This window comes from Dendronephthya gigantea, unplaced genomic scaffold (genome assembly GCF_004324835.1).
Source record: "Dendronephthya gigantea isolate DGI-Jeju-01 unplaced genomic scaffold, DenGig_1.0 000652F, whole genome shotgun sequence".
Classification (NCBI taxonomy): domain Eukaryota; kingdom Metazoa; phylum Cnidaria; class Anthozoa; order Malacalcyonacea; family Nephtheidae; genus Dendronephthya; species Dendronephthya gigantea.
Window position 1 is genome coordinate 1 of NW_021163662.1, and position 16282 is coordinate 16282.

Here is a 16282-nt window from a genome sequence, read left to right on the forward strand (position 1 = left end):
AAATGAAAGAGTCTTTCATTTATGCCAGAGGGATGGAAGAGCAGTGAGACCAGTGTATCATTCTTAGATATCCTAGTTTCCATCAATGGCAATAGGCTCTCTACCTCAGTGTTCTACAAGCCCACTGACTCCCATAGCTATCTCTTATATTCTTCCTTCCACCCCAGCCACACTAAGAGGTCTATCCCCTTCTCACAATTCCTTCATCTCCGTCGCCTTTGCAGTGAAGATGATGACTTCCAGTCCAAATGTCTGGAGATAAAAACATTTTTTGTCGGGCGCGGCTATCTCTCCCTTCTTTTGACACTGCCTTATCTAAGGCCTCTGACATTTCCTGCTTAGACACTCTTAGAGACTCTGTCTCTAGCACCCCTAGCAATAATTCTACTCCCTTAGTTCTAACACATCATCCTTTCAATTTTGCTGTTAGGGATATCTTATTTAGGAATTTTTATATCCTGCAAAATGATCCCGAGACATCTTCGATTTTCACCGATAACACCCTAGTCTCTTTTCGGCACAACAACGCATTGGGACACAGCTTGCTACAGCAAAACTTTTCAGAGCCCAATGGCACATTCCCATGTGGCATTGGCCAATGTAAAACAAGCTCATCTACCGATTCCAGCACTGTTAATTCGGCTCCCAATTCACAGTTTTTCATCAGGCACCATTTCACATGCCTCTTTTCCAACCTCATTTATTGCATCCACGCAGCAAATGTGAATTACTATATATCGGTGAAACTGGAAGATCTCTAAGGGTAAGGTTTGGTGAACACGGTAGGTCGGTTAACCACCACGATAACACCAAGCCTGTTGCCAGAAACTTTACCTCTGGTAATCATTGTGTCACGGAAATGAAAATTAGAGCCCTCTGTCCCAATTCCGGTACTAACGATAGCCGTAAACGACAAGAAATGCAACTCATCCACAGTCTTGGTACTCTTCATCCCTCTGGCATAAATGAAAGGCTCTCTTTCATTTAAGCCACTTCACCCATAGTAATACGACTCCCATTTCTTTGTTTACATCAAAACTGGTTGTAATACGTTTTCGTTGCTGATCAGGCTTCCCTCATTGCGGGCTATTCTTAGCCCACAATCAGGCGTCTCTTTGGCAATGAAGTGTATTCCAATTTGTGTTTTTGTTTCTATTAGCCCATTTATCACGTGTTTTGCCCCCATACACATGTACCCATTTTTTAATTTTTAAATCGCTGACTGAGAACCAGGCTTTATTAGAAATATCAAAGTTTCTTTGATTGAGTTACTAAATAGGATTATCGTATTGTATTTTTTCCACAGAAATTGGCCAATGACCCGAAAGCTAGTAAAAATGTTAAGAAATCTAGAAAGTTAATCTATCAAAAATCTTTCTCCAAGGTGAGACATATGACTGAATTACTAACGATGTTATCCATGTGTTTAAAATGTTGGCGTTTTCATGACTTCGCTGAATATTCTTAATAGCTACATCTTTATCCGAGTCAACTTAAAAAATATATTAAATTGGTGTAATTTAAGTTGAAGACGATGCAGCAAGCTCTAAAACGAATGAAAGAGAGTCAAAGTGAAGACCATGGATTAGGTATGTGTTTCGTGTGTGAAGAGCTTTAATTCATGTGATGAAACTGAATACATGACGAAAATGCATGTCTTCTATAATATTTTGTACTATCAAGAAATGTGGTTATAGCGGCCTGACAGCTTGCTAGGTGCTTTGCATTTGCCATAATTTTTGGAAGCCATCATTCATGCACAATTCAAAGTTTCAACCGCTTTAGAATTTCATTAGCAACTCATCCATATTAGAACAAATTCTATTGCGTATTGGTTTTCTTGAAAAGAAAAGCTTTGAGTAAGCTTTGTACAATCATTTTTTCAAGAGTGTCAGATTGTAACGTCATAAACAAGCGTAGATAATCCATGCATGTGAAAATTGGCTCATCAACTGTCTAAAATGTGCTATAATATACACGTATAAATATTTGAAACGTTTCCTTTTTGATTACATTTTGAGCAGTTAATTGATTTTGACTTTGATGACATTTTGAAAATTATTATGAATGCAATTATGATATTTTTGTTTCCAAACCGGGTACAGGGTACCAAATACCTCTCGTAATCAGCTATTTTGGCTTTCGAGTTATAATTTCATCCTGTTTTGTTTCTGGTTGAAAACTGGAAATAACTTCTTCCTTTGATATTACGTAAATAGTTATGAAAGCAAAAAAAAAGGAAACCAACCCAAACGACTGACCCAAACATGTACCTTTTTTTATCTATGCCGGATAAGAATATCTTTTATAATAAAAACAATGATTCATGTTACTAGAAAAGGATTGTGTTAACAATGAAACTTAGATAGTTTAACGTGATGTTCGAAATTCATATATACTTGATTGTTCATTTTTTCATGCATGATTTTGTGCAGGTTAAGGTACATTCTTCTTTTTACTTTCTCCATGCAGTATATATACGAATGCAAATGTATTTATTACTTTTCATTCAATGTAACACTCTCCATTTTTAGATGGAAACAGTTTGAATTCATATGAAGATGGTGAGTAAAATACTGTTGGATATCAGATAGGAATAAATAAAAAATATCGAATAGAATGATAATTCGACTGTTTGGATATATTGGACGATTTGAGTTAATATATCGCGGTGGCATGGGAACCAGGCTTTATGGTTAGGTTGCTAGGCTACGGTTACATGTCCATGTTACGGTAATTCCGCTATTGTCTGCATGACTAACATGAATTTGCTACCTATAAAACTTATCTGGTGATATATAGGACGTATTGGGTGATTTAGAAATTTTCTTTAACAATTTAGAATTGGATAGTATCAAGCCACCATCTTCACGAAGATCAAGCTTCGAGGCTGCTACAGGACAACGTAGAGCAAGCAATACAAATTCAATAGATAATTCAGTTAACCCAACACTTCTTTCCGACAAAACAGTCACATCTGGTTCAACATCGTCTAACGAAGAACTTGCAAGTCCCTTTTATCCAAGATTTAATGAAACACCAGCATTTGCATCATCTACCACGATCAACGAAATGTTTTACAAAAAAAGATTAAATGTACCATCACAAAGTTCCAATCCGGCATCCCTTCTTCGCCTCGATTCGAGTTCATCTATCTCTTCCACATCAAGTCTTCGTCCACAGCCTCCGTCTTATTCAGAAAGTCGTTTTAGTAGGAGAGAGTCTTCACTTGGACCCCATGATAGAAGGCGTGGCTCAGCACCGGGGCTATATCAGAACAATGTTAATCGTGCAGTCGTCGAAAGATTTGGCGGGCTCAAAACTGAAATATTGAATAATAATACAGGGCCGACATATGCTGGTTCAACTAAAGTTCGTTATATTGGTGGTGGGTCCCCCTCACAGAGTGATAGTGACTACAATAGTGACGATGTTCAAGTTACGCACAGTCCACCAACAATCATTACCTCTGACAAAACCGCAGGTCATTGGGTAAGCACATCATCGAGGAATAGATCAAGTATTACGACGGCGCGTTATAACTATCCTAGTAAATTGGGAATAATGAGTAACAGTGAAAGTACTGGGTCCTATTTCGTCAACGATAATTTCATTAAACCTCACACAGGACACGTGGCTAAAGCTCATTTGTATGCATCGACATCAGCTTTGAACCAACCGCAACTCATGATTTCAGGGTCTCTCCCCCGCTCGCATCACTCCAGTTACGCTATACATAATCCTGTCGTTCAAAAAAGACAACCTTTTATAAATAGATTCCTGAGGATGGACGCAATGACTGGTCAGGAGATGAAAGCCTTGTGTAACGCAACTTCATATATTATATCCTCCTGTCTATATTAGCGCATAATAGTTTAATAGAATTTTTAATGTATAGCCAATTTTTATAATATAATCAATTTTTATTATGTACTAATAAATATAATATATGAGGTTAACCAGCAAACCTAAAATTACCGAAATGATAGCGGATGCATGTACGTTTCACCAGAAACATTTGAATATTTGCCAAAGAAAAAAACAATGATTTAGCATAACCATAACCACCTTTTTTGTCCTTCAAAAGACGTCTATTTGCGTTTGTGAACAATTTGACTACAAGCATAACATGAATGAAAACAGAGCCGGCAGAGAAAAATACTTTTTTAGGACTGTTTTGCAATAAATGATGTCAATTCGGTATATAAAAAATATTTGAGAGCATGCATTCAGGTAAAATGTACATCCGCTGTCTTTACTGTAATCGGCATAGTTTGATTTGAATGAAATAGATTTGACTAATATATACACCGGTATTCTCTAATAGTAATAGTACAATCTGCACACGAATCCACGTGACAGTATATAATAACCTGACGTTTTGATAAAGTATATACCTCGATTTAACAGAACAAGTAATATATATCAGTGTTTGTTCGACTAGTCCCACAGTGGCGCAATAAGCATGACCAGAAATGGTAGAGACTAGAGTGATAAAATAAAATAGTAGCTGTAGGAAAACAATTTAGATTTTGGTCAATCCATGAAATTAATATTTAATTATAATTGGGTACTTGCGGTCAAGACCTGCATCATCTCGAAACTCAGGTGAAAATATTATTGAAAGCCTGGGTGGAAAACAAACATCTGGCTCGGCATGTATGCATGGTGTTATTTTTAACTATAGTTTGTACAATTAGTTGTAAATATTTGATGTATTCATTTTAAGTGATTTACATTCTTTTATGCCATAATAAATATTATCATCGATCAAAAATAGCCTCGTCACATTATTACGCATGTTCGTACTCGTACAGCCATCTTCCATAGTTTTGTTGGACTGTTAATATTTTGGCCAAGTCAGTACCCATGGTTCTTGGTCTTGGATCTAAAAAGGTGCTAGGCACAGACTGCTTCAAATTACTAACATAGAGAGGTTCAAATTACTAACATTAGTGGGGATAGCGCTCCATGGCTCGAGGCGCTACCATCGTTGGTGTAGAGCGAGAAAATTTGGGAGCTCTTGAGCCTCTTTTTAGTTGCTTTTTGCCCACTGTTCTTTACTTTACTTGTATACCGTCGTATATTTGTACGTAATGATAATGGACTGCTGTATCTCGTCGCACGTTGCGGCGAGACGTGCATGTGTTATCCTAATTTCTAAGCGGGAAGATATTACGAAATTTGTTATATAATATGCGGTGTTTTATTGACAAATATTCTTTTCAACACTCGAAATAAATTCTATATTTCCAATAAAAATTTCTAATGCGAAATTCAAACAAAGTTCTTTTTTGTGAGCAAACTTTTTGGCTGTCGTCTTCTAGTTTATTCTAACATTCTCCAAGTTTAACGGTCAAAACATATTTAACATTATCTTGTATAATTGTATTTTTTTAAAAAAATTTTGTCAAGCCATATGCTTATTACGTAACATTCATGTGTGAGATAAGATGTAACACGGTATGATATAATGTCTTATGTCTGAGCGACTTGGTCACCCTCTCAACCGCACCCAAAACAAACAGAACCACGCTTTTCTTGCTTAATTTAACAGTTTTTCACTAGAAGATTCTTTTAGCTTTGTCCCTGAGCTCTTGTTTGAAACCATCTGCAACTAATTGGATATATTAACTTTAAGACAACCTTTACGTAAAATAAAAATTTCTGCACTACGCAGCACGTTTCTCATGAAAGTAACTTCCAGTCCCTCAGAGGTCAGACTCAGCTGGCTTACGTAACTCTTACGTAATCAAAGTTATCAAACATGAATATCGCACAGCAGTACAATTCACGCGCGTTCGTTTATGTTTTTATTTTATGCTAGTGCCTGTAGTGTCTCGAATTTATATAAAAACTTCAATTGGTTCAATATTGTCAATATATGGTCTTATGGATTGATTGTAAGTAGTAAAGGCTCCTTTACTGTTTGGTTCAGTAAAGAATAAATGCAAAAAAATATGGAGACGGATGTCCAGCTTTTTAAACGAAGCCATCTTCATTGGTTTAGAAAGGACCTAAGGTTACACGATAATCCTGCCTTGTTGAAATGCCTGGAAGACTGCGATAACTTCTATGGAGTTTACATCATTGATACCGAAGCTTTGACGCGTTTGAGTACAAACACTAGTCCTACAATCTGGAGGTTTATACTTCAGTCTCTGAGCGATCTTAACAGTAAACTGCTAAAGTGCAACTCTCGCTTATTTGTCGTGAAAGGCTCACCACTCCGTGTTTTGCCGACTCTGTTTGAGAAGTGGAACATATCTCGTTTAACGTTTAACACAGATTGTGATATTTACTCGAGAGAAAGAGAGGAAGTTGTGCTCTCACTTGCCAGCATTGCTAATGTCGAAGTTGCTACGAATATTTCACATACATTGTTTGATGTTGAACGGTAAGATAATTTTCATGTTGATATTTTATATAATATGTTTAAAAATTCTGTTTTGCGGCTCAATAAATGTTTTGCGGATTAAAATTTTGTGTGTTAGAGAATATTTATTTAAATATATGGGAATTGGATCATGTTTGGCATAAACTATTAAAAAAATTTCAAGGGTAATTGTTCTCTGAGTAGAACTGTTTGGTTCGTTGAAAAATAATCTTTTAATGTCCTTGTTTTGGGGTAGTCCACTTTATGTTTTTATGCCTTAGATAACTGTTTTGTATAAAATTCCTATAAAGATTATGTTTGCGACTAAAATTGCAAGCCTCTCTCCTTCCATCAGGGAAAATGATAGATTTGTCTGAGAAGAACTAAGGAATTCTGAAAATTATTGCCATGTTGTTTCTTCTGCATCGCAACCCTAGGCCCTAGCCTCTAGCCTCTGTTCAGGGAACATAACTCCTCAAACCTCTCTGTATGGAAATCTCTGGTACAACAGATTATACATGTTATTACATATTATACATACATATACATATAATACTGACTTAGTGTGCTTAGTCCTAAGATATGTCAGACATTTTCCTACTCGTCCTTAGATTCTGAACTAAATCATTGACAATGTTTTACAATGGTTTAGTTTCACATGAGAATAGACAATTTTTAATCAAAATCAAAGGAAACATTTAAAAAAATGTAAAAATCAACTGTTTTTAAATTTTTTTATAACTTTAATAGAGAATTCATGCTTTAATTCTTGTGGATGAACACATCGAATGCTACATAAACTTTCCTGTGATGTCATTGTGTTTTAAGCTTAAATTTCAGATTAGCTGTCAGCTTCTGCAAATTTTTTCACACATTTTTTTGTGACAGTTTTTCGGAAAATGCACATTAAATTTAAGGTGAAAGGTTAGATTAAATAAATTTATTACATGGTGAAAGAAAAAGATGTTTTGATTTTAACAGAGTTCAAAAGTGCTTTGAATAAATAGATACAGTATACACTATACAGTGTGTTGTGTTGGAAATGCTCTGGATAAAAAAGCCAGTGATGTGAAAACTATGGCGATGCCTTATACCACTTAAATTAAATCCACCTGTATCTGCAATTGATTACCTGACCACCAGGTGTAAAATATTAGGCATTTTCTATCCCATGTCTGTTAGATTTCCTATTGTACTTGGTAATACATAATGAAGCATCAGCACTATATCCACATGTGTAGCAAGTATATTGATTATTGTGTTTTGGGGAAAATACTAACGAGAACACTTTAAGGATATTACATATATTTGAAACACTGCATTGCGATCTCAGAAGAACAATTACAGCATGGATTTACTTCATTCCAAGGCTTGTGTAAACTAGCTGAGTGGAAAGTATTGTAGCAGCCTTTAAAAAAGCCAGCGCTGCTATAAATGTTCATATGTATTGCTACTGTTTGTGCTGCTTTCCGCACTGTCGCGTTTTTTGTAGCCATGTACGTGTACTCACGGAAAAGTTTAAAATCATTTAAATGATACTTATGAAATCAATGATTGCATAGGGTTGGATTCTGTTGTCAAGCGATATACTGCATCAAGTAGTATAGGCATTTTAACGCCTGTATTAAAAATAATTTGTAACACGCAAATACAATTCTTTTACATTAGATACATTGATGATAATGGAGGGAATATTCCAATCAGCTTAAAAGAATTTCGGAGTGTGTTCTCATCTCTTGGTGAACCACCTCCTCCAGCAGAGTGTTGCGAAGCACGACATTTCATGAAATGTACAACGCCTGTGTCTGATTGGTTGGACTTTGGAATACCTTCATTAGAAGATCTGGGGTTTGGAGAGAATATTCCTTTAACATCAATGATCTTCGGAGGAGAAGATAACGGACTAAGACAGTTTAGCAACTTCCTTGAACAGGTTAGTACAGTACCTAAGGCGAAGGGTCTTCTTATCAACTCTCCTTACGAAGGCCCTTAGGTTGAAAAGTCGAGCAGTTTCTTGTCCATTATTGTCAGTTTTGAAGACGCTGGCACACCGCTCCCAGGTTAGATAGGTTACTAGCTACAGGGTTTTTTTTCTGAGACATTTTACTTTGCACCCAACCACCACTATATTCTTGCAACCATGACAATGAACTATTCCAGCCACAATATCAAGGAATACAAGAAGTATACCCTACTTTCTCATTGTTATGCATACTTTTAAATATTTAGCTTGTAGCTATTTAGGTTCTTCCATACGTTTCAATATGCGTACAGTAAGGATTTTAAATTATACCCGACTATTACAGGTTTCAAGATCTGACCTTGATGAGAAGAATAAGTCTTCGCGCCAGCAGAGCAGATTGAGTCCATATTTTAGATTTGGATGCCTGTCTGTAAGAAGTGTATACCATGAAGCTCGTCGCTACATTGAAAAGGTAAAATTAGTTTTCTGTTTTCAGGCAGATCGATTTGTCCCTGCATGCTTATCGTCAAATACGTTGCATATAAATCTTTCTTATTCTCTCGGTGTAGAGTGACAGAATTTCTGGTTTCCTGAAAGGTCTGGAAACAAGAGACTTTTTTCTAATGTTAGCAAGTCGTATCAGAAACTGGGATAGGGTGGACGGTAATCCTATCTGCTTGGGTATTCCTTGGGAAGAAAACAGAGAATATTTAAAGAAATTTAAACAGGTAGCTACATAATGTGCAATCTGAATGCGATTCATTTTAAATCATAAATACCCTGGGTCAATCTTTAGTGGACGTATTTTAAAACATTATTATATATACCACTTGTCAAAGTTTGGTGTTTGTTACGTTTCATTGGTCGAGAGCGAATCACGCGAGAGTGACTTGAATTTTCATGTCGCCCGCGCCGTGTAGAGTGAGATAGCGTGTTATTTCCCATGGGAAATAACAACTTTAACAACTTTAATCACGACCTTTATAGGCCTGTTTTTCCATTTGAAATTATGTCTTTTATTAATAGATATTTCGTTGTTTACCTTGTAGCTTGTGTGGTATATAATAAAAAACTTATTTTCCGAGAACGCAGAAAACATTATACTCGGCTTAGCCTCGTGAAATATCGACAGGTCTCGGGTTCACAAAACATAATGTTTCTTTCGTTCGCAGTAAATAAGTGTTAATTATTGAACAGGGGAACAGCTAGGGGTGTTGTAAATTAAAACGCTCACGGAACCAGTGGTAGCAATCGAGTAACTGACTAAACTAAGTAAATGTATCTTGTCACCGCCCTTGAAAACATTCTTGAGGATTTGGCATGCATGTAATGAGTCTTTGTGACGGTATTTTTGGTTGGAATGAAGTCGCTTTGTAGGTTTTTCGATATCAATAACGTTCAAGAAAAAAATTGTTCTACTATAAGTTTATCACGAAATGACTACAATATCTGAAGACATAGCTTGTAAACGGAAATGTTCTGGCATGCGGTCATTGGTTAAAACTACTACTACCAGATCGTCTTAGAAATGTCGTCTAAAAAGGTATCACTGGATTCAGAAACGTTAATATTCCATACAGGGTAAAACAGGCTTCCCTTGGATTGATGCAAACGTTGCTCAGCTTAAACAAGAAGGATGGATTAGTTATGAAGCAAGACAATCGTTGGCGTATTTCCTTACCAGAGGATGTCTTTGGATCAGCTGGGAAGAAGGTGTCAAAGTAAGTGGGCTGATGGGAATGGAATGTTTAATTTTATTTTTAAAAAGACACGATATCAGGCATCGTAGTTCAACTGGCATAGTTAAACAGATATAGGTAGCCTATTTCTTATACACTAGTATGCGCATGCATGTCACAGACCGCAATATTAAATACTTCTGGACTACCTAGAATTGAACATGCCCTACATGCCTGCAGATCGTTGTTTTTTAAGCAAACCGCTGTAAGTAATAAACCAGACTGAGCTCCCTTGCAGTCTTCGTTTTCAGCTGTCGGATTACGGCAATATATTTCTATTTTTATGTGTAGTTTTTCGAAGAATATTGCCTTGACGCAGAAAGAAGTGTAAATGCTGGTAGTTGGTTATGTGCTTCCGCAAGTTCTTTTTTTAATCATAATTCTCATTCATATTGTCCAGTGGAAGAAGCAAAACGTTTAGATGAAAACGGAGCGTACATCAGGTGAGTAGAGACCGTTTGGCTGCACAAATGCGTATCTGACTTGACATCAATCTTTTGTAAGCTGCATGGCAAAGGTGAAAAAGGCATAATAGTTGGGTATCATGATGCATTGCCATTCCTCCACTGCGACTTTGGAACAACTAATTGTTTGCACTTGTAATCTAAGATGATAAACTTTATAGTGTGACCCGTGCGTTTATTTTTAAGAAAATATTTGCCAGTTCTTCGTGATTTTCCTGACAAGTACATCCATAAACCGTGGACTGCGCCATACGAGGTTCAAAAGAAAGCGAGCTGTATCATCGGCGAGGACTACCCAGATCGAATAATAGATCATGTTGATGCCAGACAATCGTGTGTTGAAAAACTAAGAAAATTTCACGAAGAACTCCTTCATCCAAGTAAGTTGAAAAGTGAAAACCATTCGTGTTTTCCGAGTAACTTGTTTTCCAAAGAATAAGTTATACATACGTAGCGACGAAACAAGAATAAGTTAAAGAATAACAAAAACGTCTTTGTCAAAATTATAGTTTGTCCTGTGAGTATATTCCGCTAAAGTTTGTCCCGTAATGATTATCAATGCAAACTTTAGTAGATTATTTTTTTCCTTGGAATATGACGCACAATACATTTTATTCAATGATTATCACTCTTATATTCTTTTCATTTCTAGTATCAAGTACCGGCCGGAATGTTGTTCATTGGTTTAGAAAAGATCTGCGAGTCCACGATAATCCCGCCCTTATGGAAGCAGTGAAAAACGGAGGAAACTTCTATGGTGTTTACATATTTGCCCCTTGTTTTTCAGGAGAATAAATCTTCTGTGAACCACGGGAAATTTCTACTCCATTGTCTTCGAGATCTTGACCAAAAGCTTCGTGAATGTGGTTCATTTTTGTACGTGATTCGGGACTCCCCTATGGCAGCCTTCAAGCGAATCTTTGTGAAATGGAGAGTGACAAAATTAACAATGGAGGAAGATACGGAGCCGTTTGGGAAGAAACTTGAGGATTCTGTTGTTGCATTAGCAAAGAAGTGTGATATACAAGTCGTCACTAAAGTATCACATACTCTCTATTCTATTCCTAAGTATGTAAATCACACCTTACTGTATATCAGATGAAATATTTTCTTCTCGTTTGTACTCTATACCGTGTGATGATGCATCGAGCTGAGAAGCGCCCCAAACGACAAAATGATATTAGAAAAGAGTTGAGCCAAAGGAAAGTTAAAGAAGTTTAGGGCTACAGCTTAAAGTCGAGCTCGATATTTCATGCCGCGTGTTAACGTAATTTCTGCAAGTTTAATAATGAACGCAAGTTTGTGTAAATGCTCCTACGAATACTATACCCGGTTTCTACCCAACCTAATGTCGTGTTGCATTCCCTTACAGTGTCGTCAAATCTAACGATAGTCTTCAGCCATTTACATTCAAACGCTTCATCTCCACAGTAAAAAAACTTGGTCAACCAGAGAATCCTTTACTGCCATTAGATTCCACGTCTTTCCACGGCTGTTTCAGTCCTTTTGTGCCAGGTTATGAACTGCCTCAGTTGGAGGAATTTGGAATGACTACTGCAGACGTTGAGGGTTTGGATGTTTGGAAAGGAGGAGAAAATGAAGCATTGAGAAGATTTGATATTCTTGTTAAGAAGGTATATTAACCTGTGGCTATGTTTATAACGGCGATGTTCTCTTTCTGGTGTATGCTATTGAGTAAATTTAACAGAGTAGATTAGTAGACATAGTAGATCGTGGTAGTTTAGAATATTTTACTTCACCAAGCTTACACAACTGTGTGCGTAGTCCACTAAATAACATACACTAGAAAGAAAATATCGTTGACAAAAATCGCCCGTGTAGCTGATAGCCTATTGAAAAAAGCTGTTTTTCAATAGGCCTTTCTCAGTGTGACGTCAAGCGCGGAAAGTATAATGTTACACGAAGTTTGATTAGCTCGTTAGTTTTGCGGAGACATCATGTGACGTTAGACTACGTCATCTTAAGAAAAGTCTATTGTTTGTTTGCGGCTTGCTATAACTGATATTATCTGTTCTTAGATTGAGAATGAACATGCAGACGTTGATAGTTTTGGAGATGCCTGTTTTCCGAAAGTTACCGCTTTGTCTCCTTACATGCGTTTTGGGTGTATATCCTCCCGATTGATGTATCATACTTTGAGCAAACTTAGGAAAAAGGTAAGGCAATAAAAAAATGTTCTTATTGGAAGGAACATCGAGGAATGGGTTTAAAAATTAAATCTAAATTCTGTTTACATATTTTTGTTATCGTCTTTACATTTCAAAATATTTTAAAAACGAGTATATGAAGATTTGAATTCGACTACAGTACAAATATTTTTAGCTACTATGCAGATGGATTAATTCCTTACGTTGATGACCTAACGTTTTGCTTCCTCAAATTGTTAGTAAAAAACGGAACTGAAAAGTGTTGTGCTGCATCTCACTAACCTCGTTGTCAGGTGGACGCAGCACAACGTGCAGTAACCTTTTAAAGCCTAACAAACTTCAACTGCCACTTGATAACAAACATGGTTTTGGTGCAGTGCAGCACAACAATTTTTAGTCCTGTTAGTATCAACCGGGAACAACTTGCACGTCCGTTTGCATGTACGCGAAGGGATCACGTGTACATCGATTACAATGTGGGTGCATGGGGTAACAATTCTTGTTAAAGATGAAACGATATTATCAATTCTTTAATTGTGCGATTCGCGAGTAATTTTCGCGAGTATTTGAATATTATAACGATACAGAGTTGTTTGAAGACACTTTCATTCTTACGTACTTTCATTTCAGACCAACGAAAATCAGTTTATCATTAATATCCTGATGAAATTGATGTTCCGTGACTTTTTGTTCACGCTGGGCCATCGCAATTTTTTCTTTGACAAGATGAAGAATAATCCTGTTTGTCTTCAGATTCCTTGGGAATCTAACCGTGATTTCCTCAAAGACTGGCGCGAGGTAAGCGGGGCCCTATGACCCGGCTCAGCCGGCCCCTGAGCGCTAAAATGAGCTTCGGGGCCGATCTTTCGTACTTGTTACGAATGAGTAACTATAGTGTAAACAAAATTTATTTACGATGTGTTCCCTGAAGGGTGTCCGGGTTCTTAAATAAGAATTAATCTTAAATTTGAACCTTTACTTTGGGCTGCTGTCTAATATATAGAGTGATTTTAGACCGGCAAACAATCAATTGACGCACGCCATTTATGTACACACAGGAGCTTTATTATAGTATGATCATATTGTAGGGTAAAACTGGCTTTCCTTGGATTGATGCTATCCAAACACAGCTACGTAAAGAAGGTTGGTCAAATCATCTTGGGCGTCAAGCAGCCGCATGTTTCTTGACTAGAGGTTGTCTCTGGGTATCCTGGGAAGAGGGGTTTAAGGTATGTTTAATTTTGTTAATACCTTTTCAAACCCTTCAGTTAAAAAAAAGCACATTTGTCCAGATCGATTACTATCGATTAATATTATTATAGTATGAACCCAGCCAAGTAAATCCTCAATACGCGAATTTAATCCTTTAGATCAATGTGGTGTGTGTATTTATATGTGTGATATGTGTGAATATTGTAGACATGTCAAGAATTCCAAATCGACTTTGAATGGAGTCTATGTGCTGCCAACTGGCTGATGATCTCTTGCAGTTCATTTTTCATCAAAAGTAACAAGTATTACTGTCCAGTCAACACCGGAAAACAACATGATCCACAAGGAATGTTAATACGGTATTTCTAGCTACATGCCTATATATACGATATTGTGTCACCTCTTTGATGTAGATTGTAGGATAATTCGAAGGGTGACGTCTTAATATCGAGTGGAAATCATGCACATCATCAGCCAGGAACAGTTGAGAAAAATGTGTCAATTATCGGGATTCCAGCAGACCTGTAAACGCTGACATAACATTAAACGATTTTTATACTTAATTGCTAATATTAATGAGGTATGCACCTTCTCTTTTAGGAAATATATTCCGCAATTGCGTAACTTTCCCGCGGAGTACATTTATGATCCCTGGAATGCTCCTATTGAAGTCCAGCAAGCAGCCGGTTGTATCATTGGAAAAGATTATCCAATGAGAATTATTGATCACGAGGAAGCGAAACTTGTGTGTGCTAAGCGACTGCGTGAAATGGTTGGGGAACTGCAAGAAGGAATATCAACATCTGTGTCGTAAGTTTACTAGAATACAATCTCTACAGTAGCATGTGCTTTTTCTTCAAGGTGTTTGTTGTTATGGAATATTCCCACCTGTGTGCAGTCAACAATGACTATACTCCTACCGCCTCTCCTTTTATCAGATATATATACCTATGCCATTTACCACAGTTTTAATACAAAACAGTTAACAAGGGAATCGTTATTTTTTCGCGTGAGGTCTCCGGCTCAACTCCACGAAAACCACAATACTATGGTAGAGTGCTACAACCCTCCTAGACAATGATAGATAACCCTCCCCCGGGATGGGAGGTCATGTGACATTGTGAAGCGAGGAAAAAAACTGTAATTTTGAAATTATGAATTATTCATGATAAATATACTAAAAATGACATTGAGATGTAAGAATTTTGGTTTGAAACAAAAGTTCGGGTCACTACCCCTCACTAAAAAACCCTTGACGTATAGGGCTAAAGTCCGCCCTTGCATGATACTCTTTGAAGTTCGTCAGATCACGTCAACTGATGAAAAACTACCTCTTCACCTATTAGTTCTTTGAGACTGAAATTTCGTTTTGTCATAGGCTTGGTGATGATGATGAACACGGTTTTGTGGCAAAAAGGAAAAGAATAGCTCGTGAAGAAACCACGATGTTTCCCGTTAACTGAACATTCCATATCTATAAATATTCACTACCTGTACATTGCAGTTTGCACTATGCGTGTATATAGATGGCTAGATAATCGGTTATTGGCTAGGGGGATACTATCTGGAGACGGTAGTGGGATTGTTATATTAAATTTGGGGCTTGTGTGAAAATTTAGACCAAAACCCGGTTTGGTCTAAATGTGTAGGCTAGAAATATTGTCAGTGTGATAATAAACCATATACCTGCTTAAAATGTGTACCGTCTTTTCTTAGAATAACTCTTCCGAAAATGCGTTTGGTAGTATTCCTCAAACGTTTCATTCCTCAAACTATTCACGACATTCCTGTTATATAAAACATCGACAGTTGAACTCCGTCCCATAGTGTTTTCTTTTAGTTTAATGTTTTTTTGGCGCTTGGGAGTTTACCGGTAGGCCAATTGTGCCAGAGTATGTTATATGCATATGGATTTTACACGAAAATGAGGTCACGATCTCATCAGACGTGATCCCAAGGACAAGCACATTGACAAGCTGCTAAGCATTTCATGAGTACGAGTGAATAAAAAAACGCAACCACACCCAATATTCACGAAATATTCGCTTTCGTCGCTTTCTATGTATAGTCGAACACAAAAGATTGAGTATTTATGAATATTTAGTGTTGTTTTTTGGGGACACCCTGTAGACCTTGAGATGGCGCGTGGAACAAAACCCAAACTCGATCCGTTCCTTCCAGGGTGGTCCTTTACCAGAGACCTCTGAAATAATATCAGAGAGAGGTAAACGATAGCATTGCGCCGTGCCCATTAATGAAAGTCTGAACTCTGCCCTCGCATCATTCGGTGTTCCTGATGCCCTCGATACAAACAGCAGGCATGAGAAATACCTAATAATATATAGCCTAGCATTTAGAAC

At 37.1% G+C, this 16282-nt stretch overlaps 1 protein-coding gene and 1 pseudogene across 1 annotated transcript; both read left to right on the forward strand.

Annotated features, from left to right (window-relative positions):
- The first annotated feature begins 1261 nt into the window (after positions 1–1261).
- On the forward strand, positions 1262–3864 carry LOC114544115. The gene is made up of 4 exons (XM_028562845.1): positions 1262–1384; positions 1526–1589; positions 2535–2564; positions 2843–3864. The coding sequence occupies exons 2-4, from the start codon at positions 1535–1537 to the stop codon at positions 3862–3864; spliced, it is 1107 nt and encodes a 368-aa protein (XP_028418646.1). The 5' UTR covers positions 1262–1384; positions 1526–1534.
- A 1906-nt stretch (positions 3865–5770) lies between these two features.
- On the forward strand, positions 5771–15608 carry LOC114544114 (annotated as a pseudogene).
- Positions 15609–16282: the final 674 nt, after the last annotated feature.

Bases quoted from the DNA above. Each gene is read 5' to 3' on its own strand.
- LOC114544115 (XM_028562845.1), top strand. From the start codon at position 1,535: ATGCAGCAAGCTCTAAAACGAATGAAAGAGAGTCAAAGTGAAGACCAT. The intron at 1,590-2,534 runs GTATGTGTTTCG...CTCCATTTTTAG, and splicing joins AAGTGAAGACCATGGATTAG to ATGGAAACAGTTTGAATTCA. The intron at 2,565-2,842 runs GTGAGTAAAATA...TTAACAATTTAG, and splicing joins TTTGAATTCATATGAAGATG to AATTGGATAGTATCAAGCCA.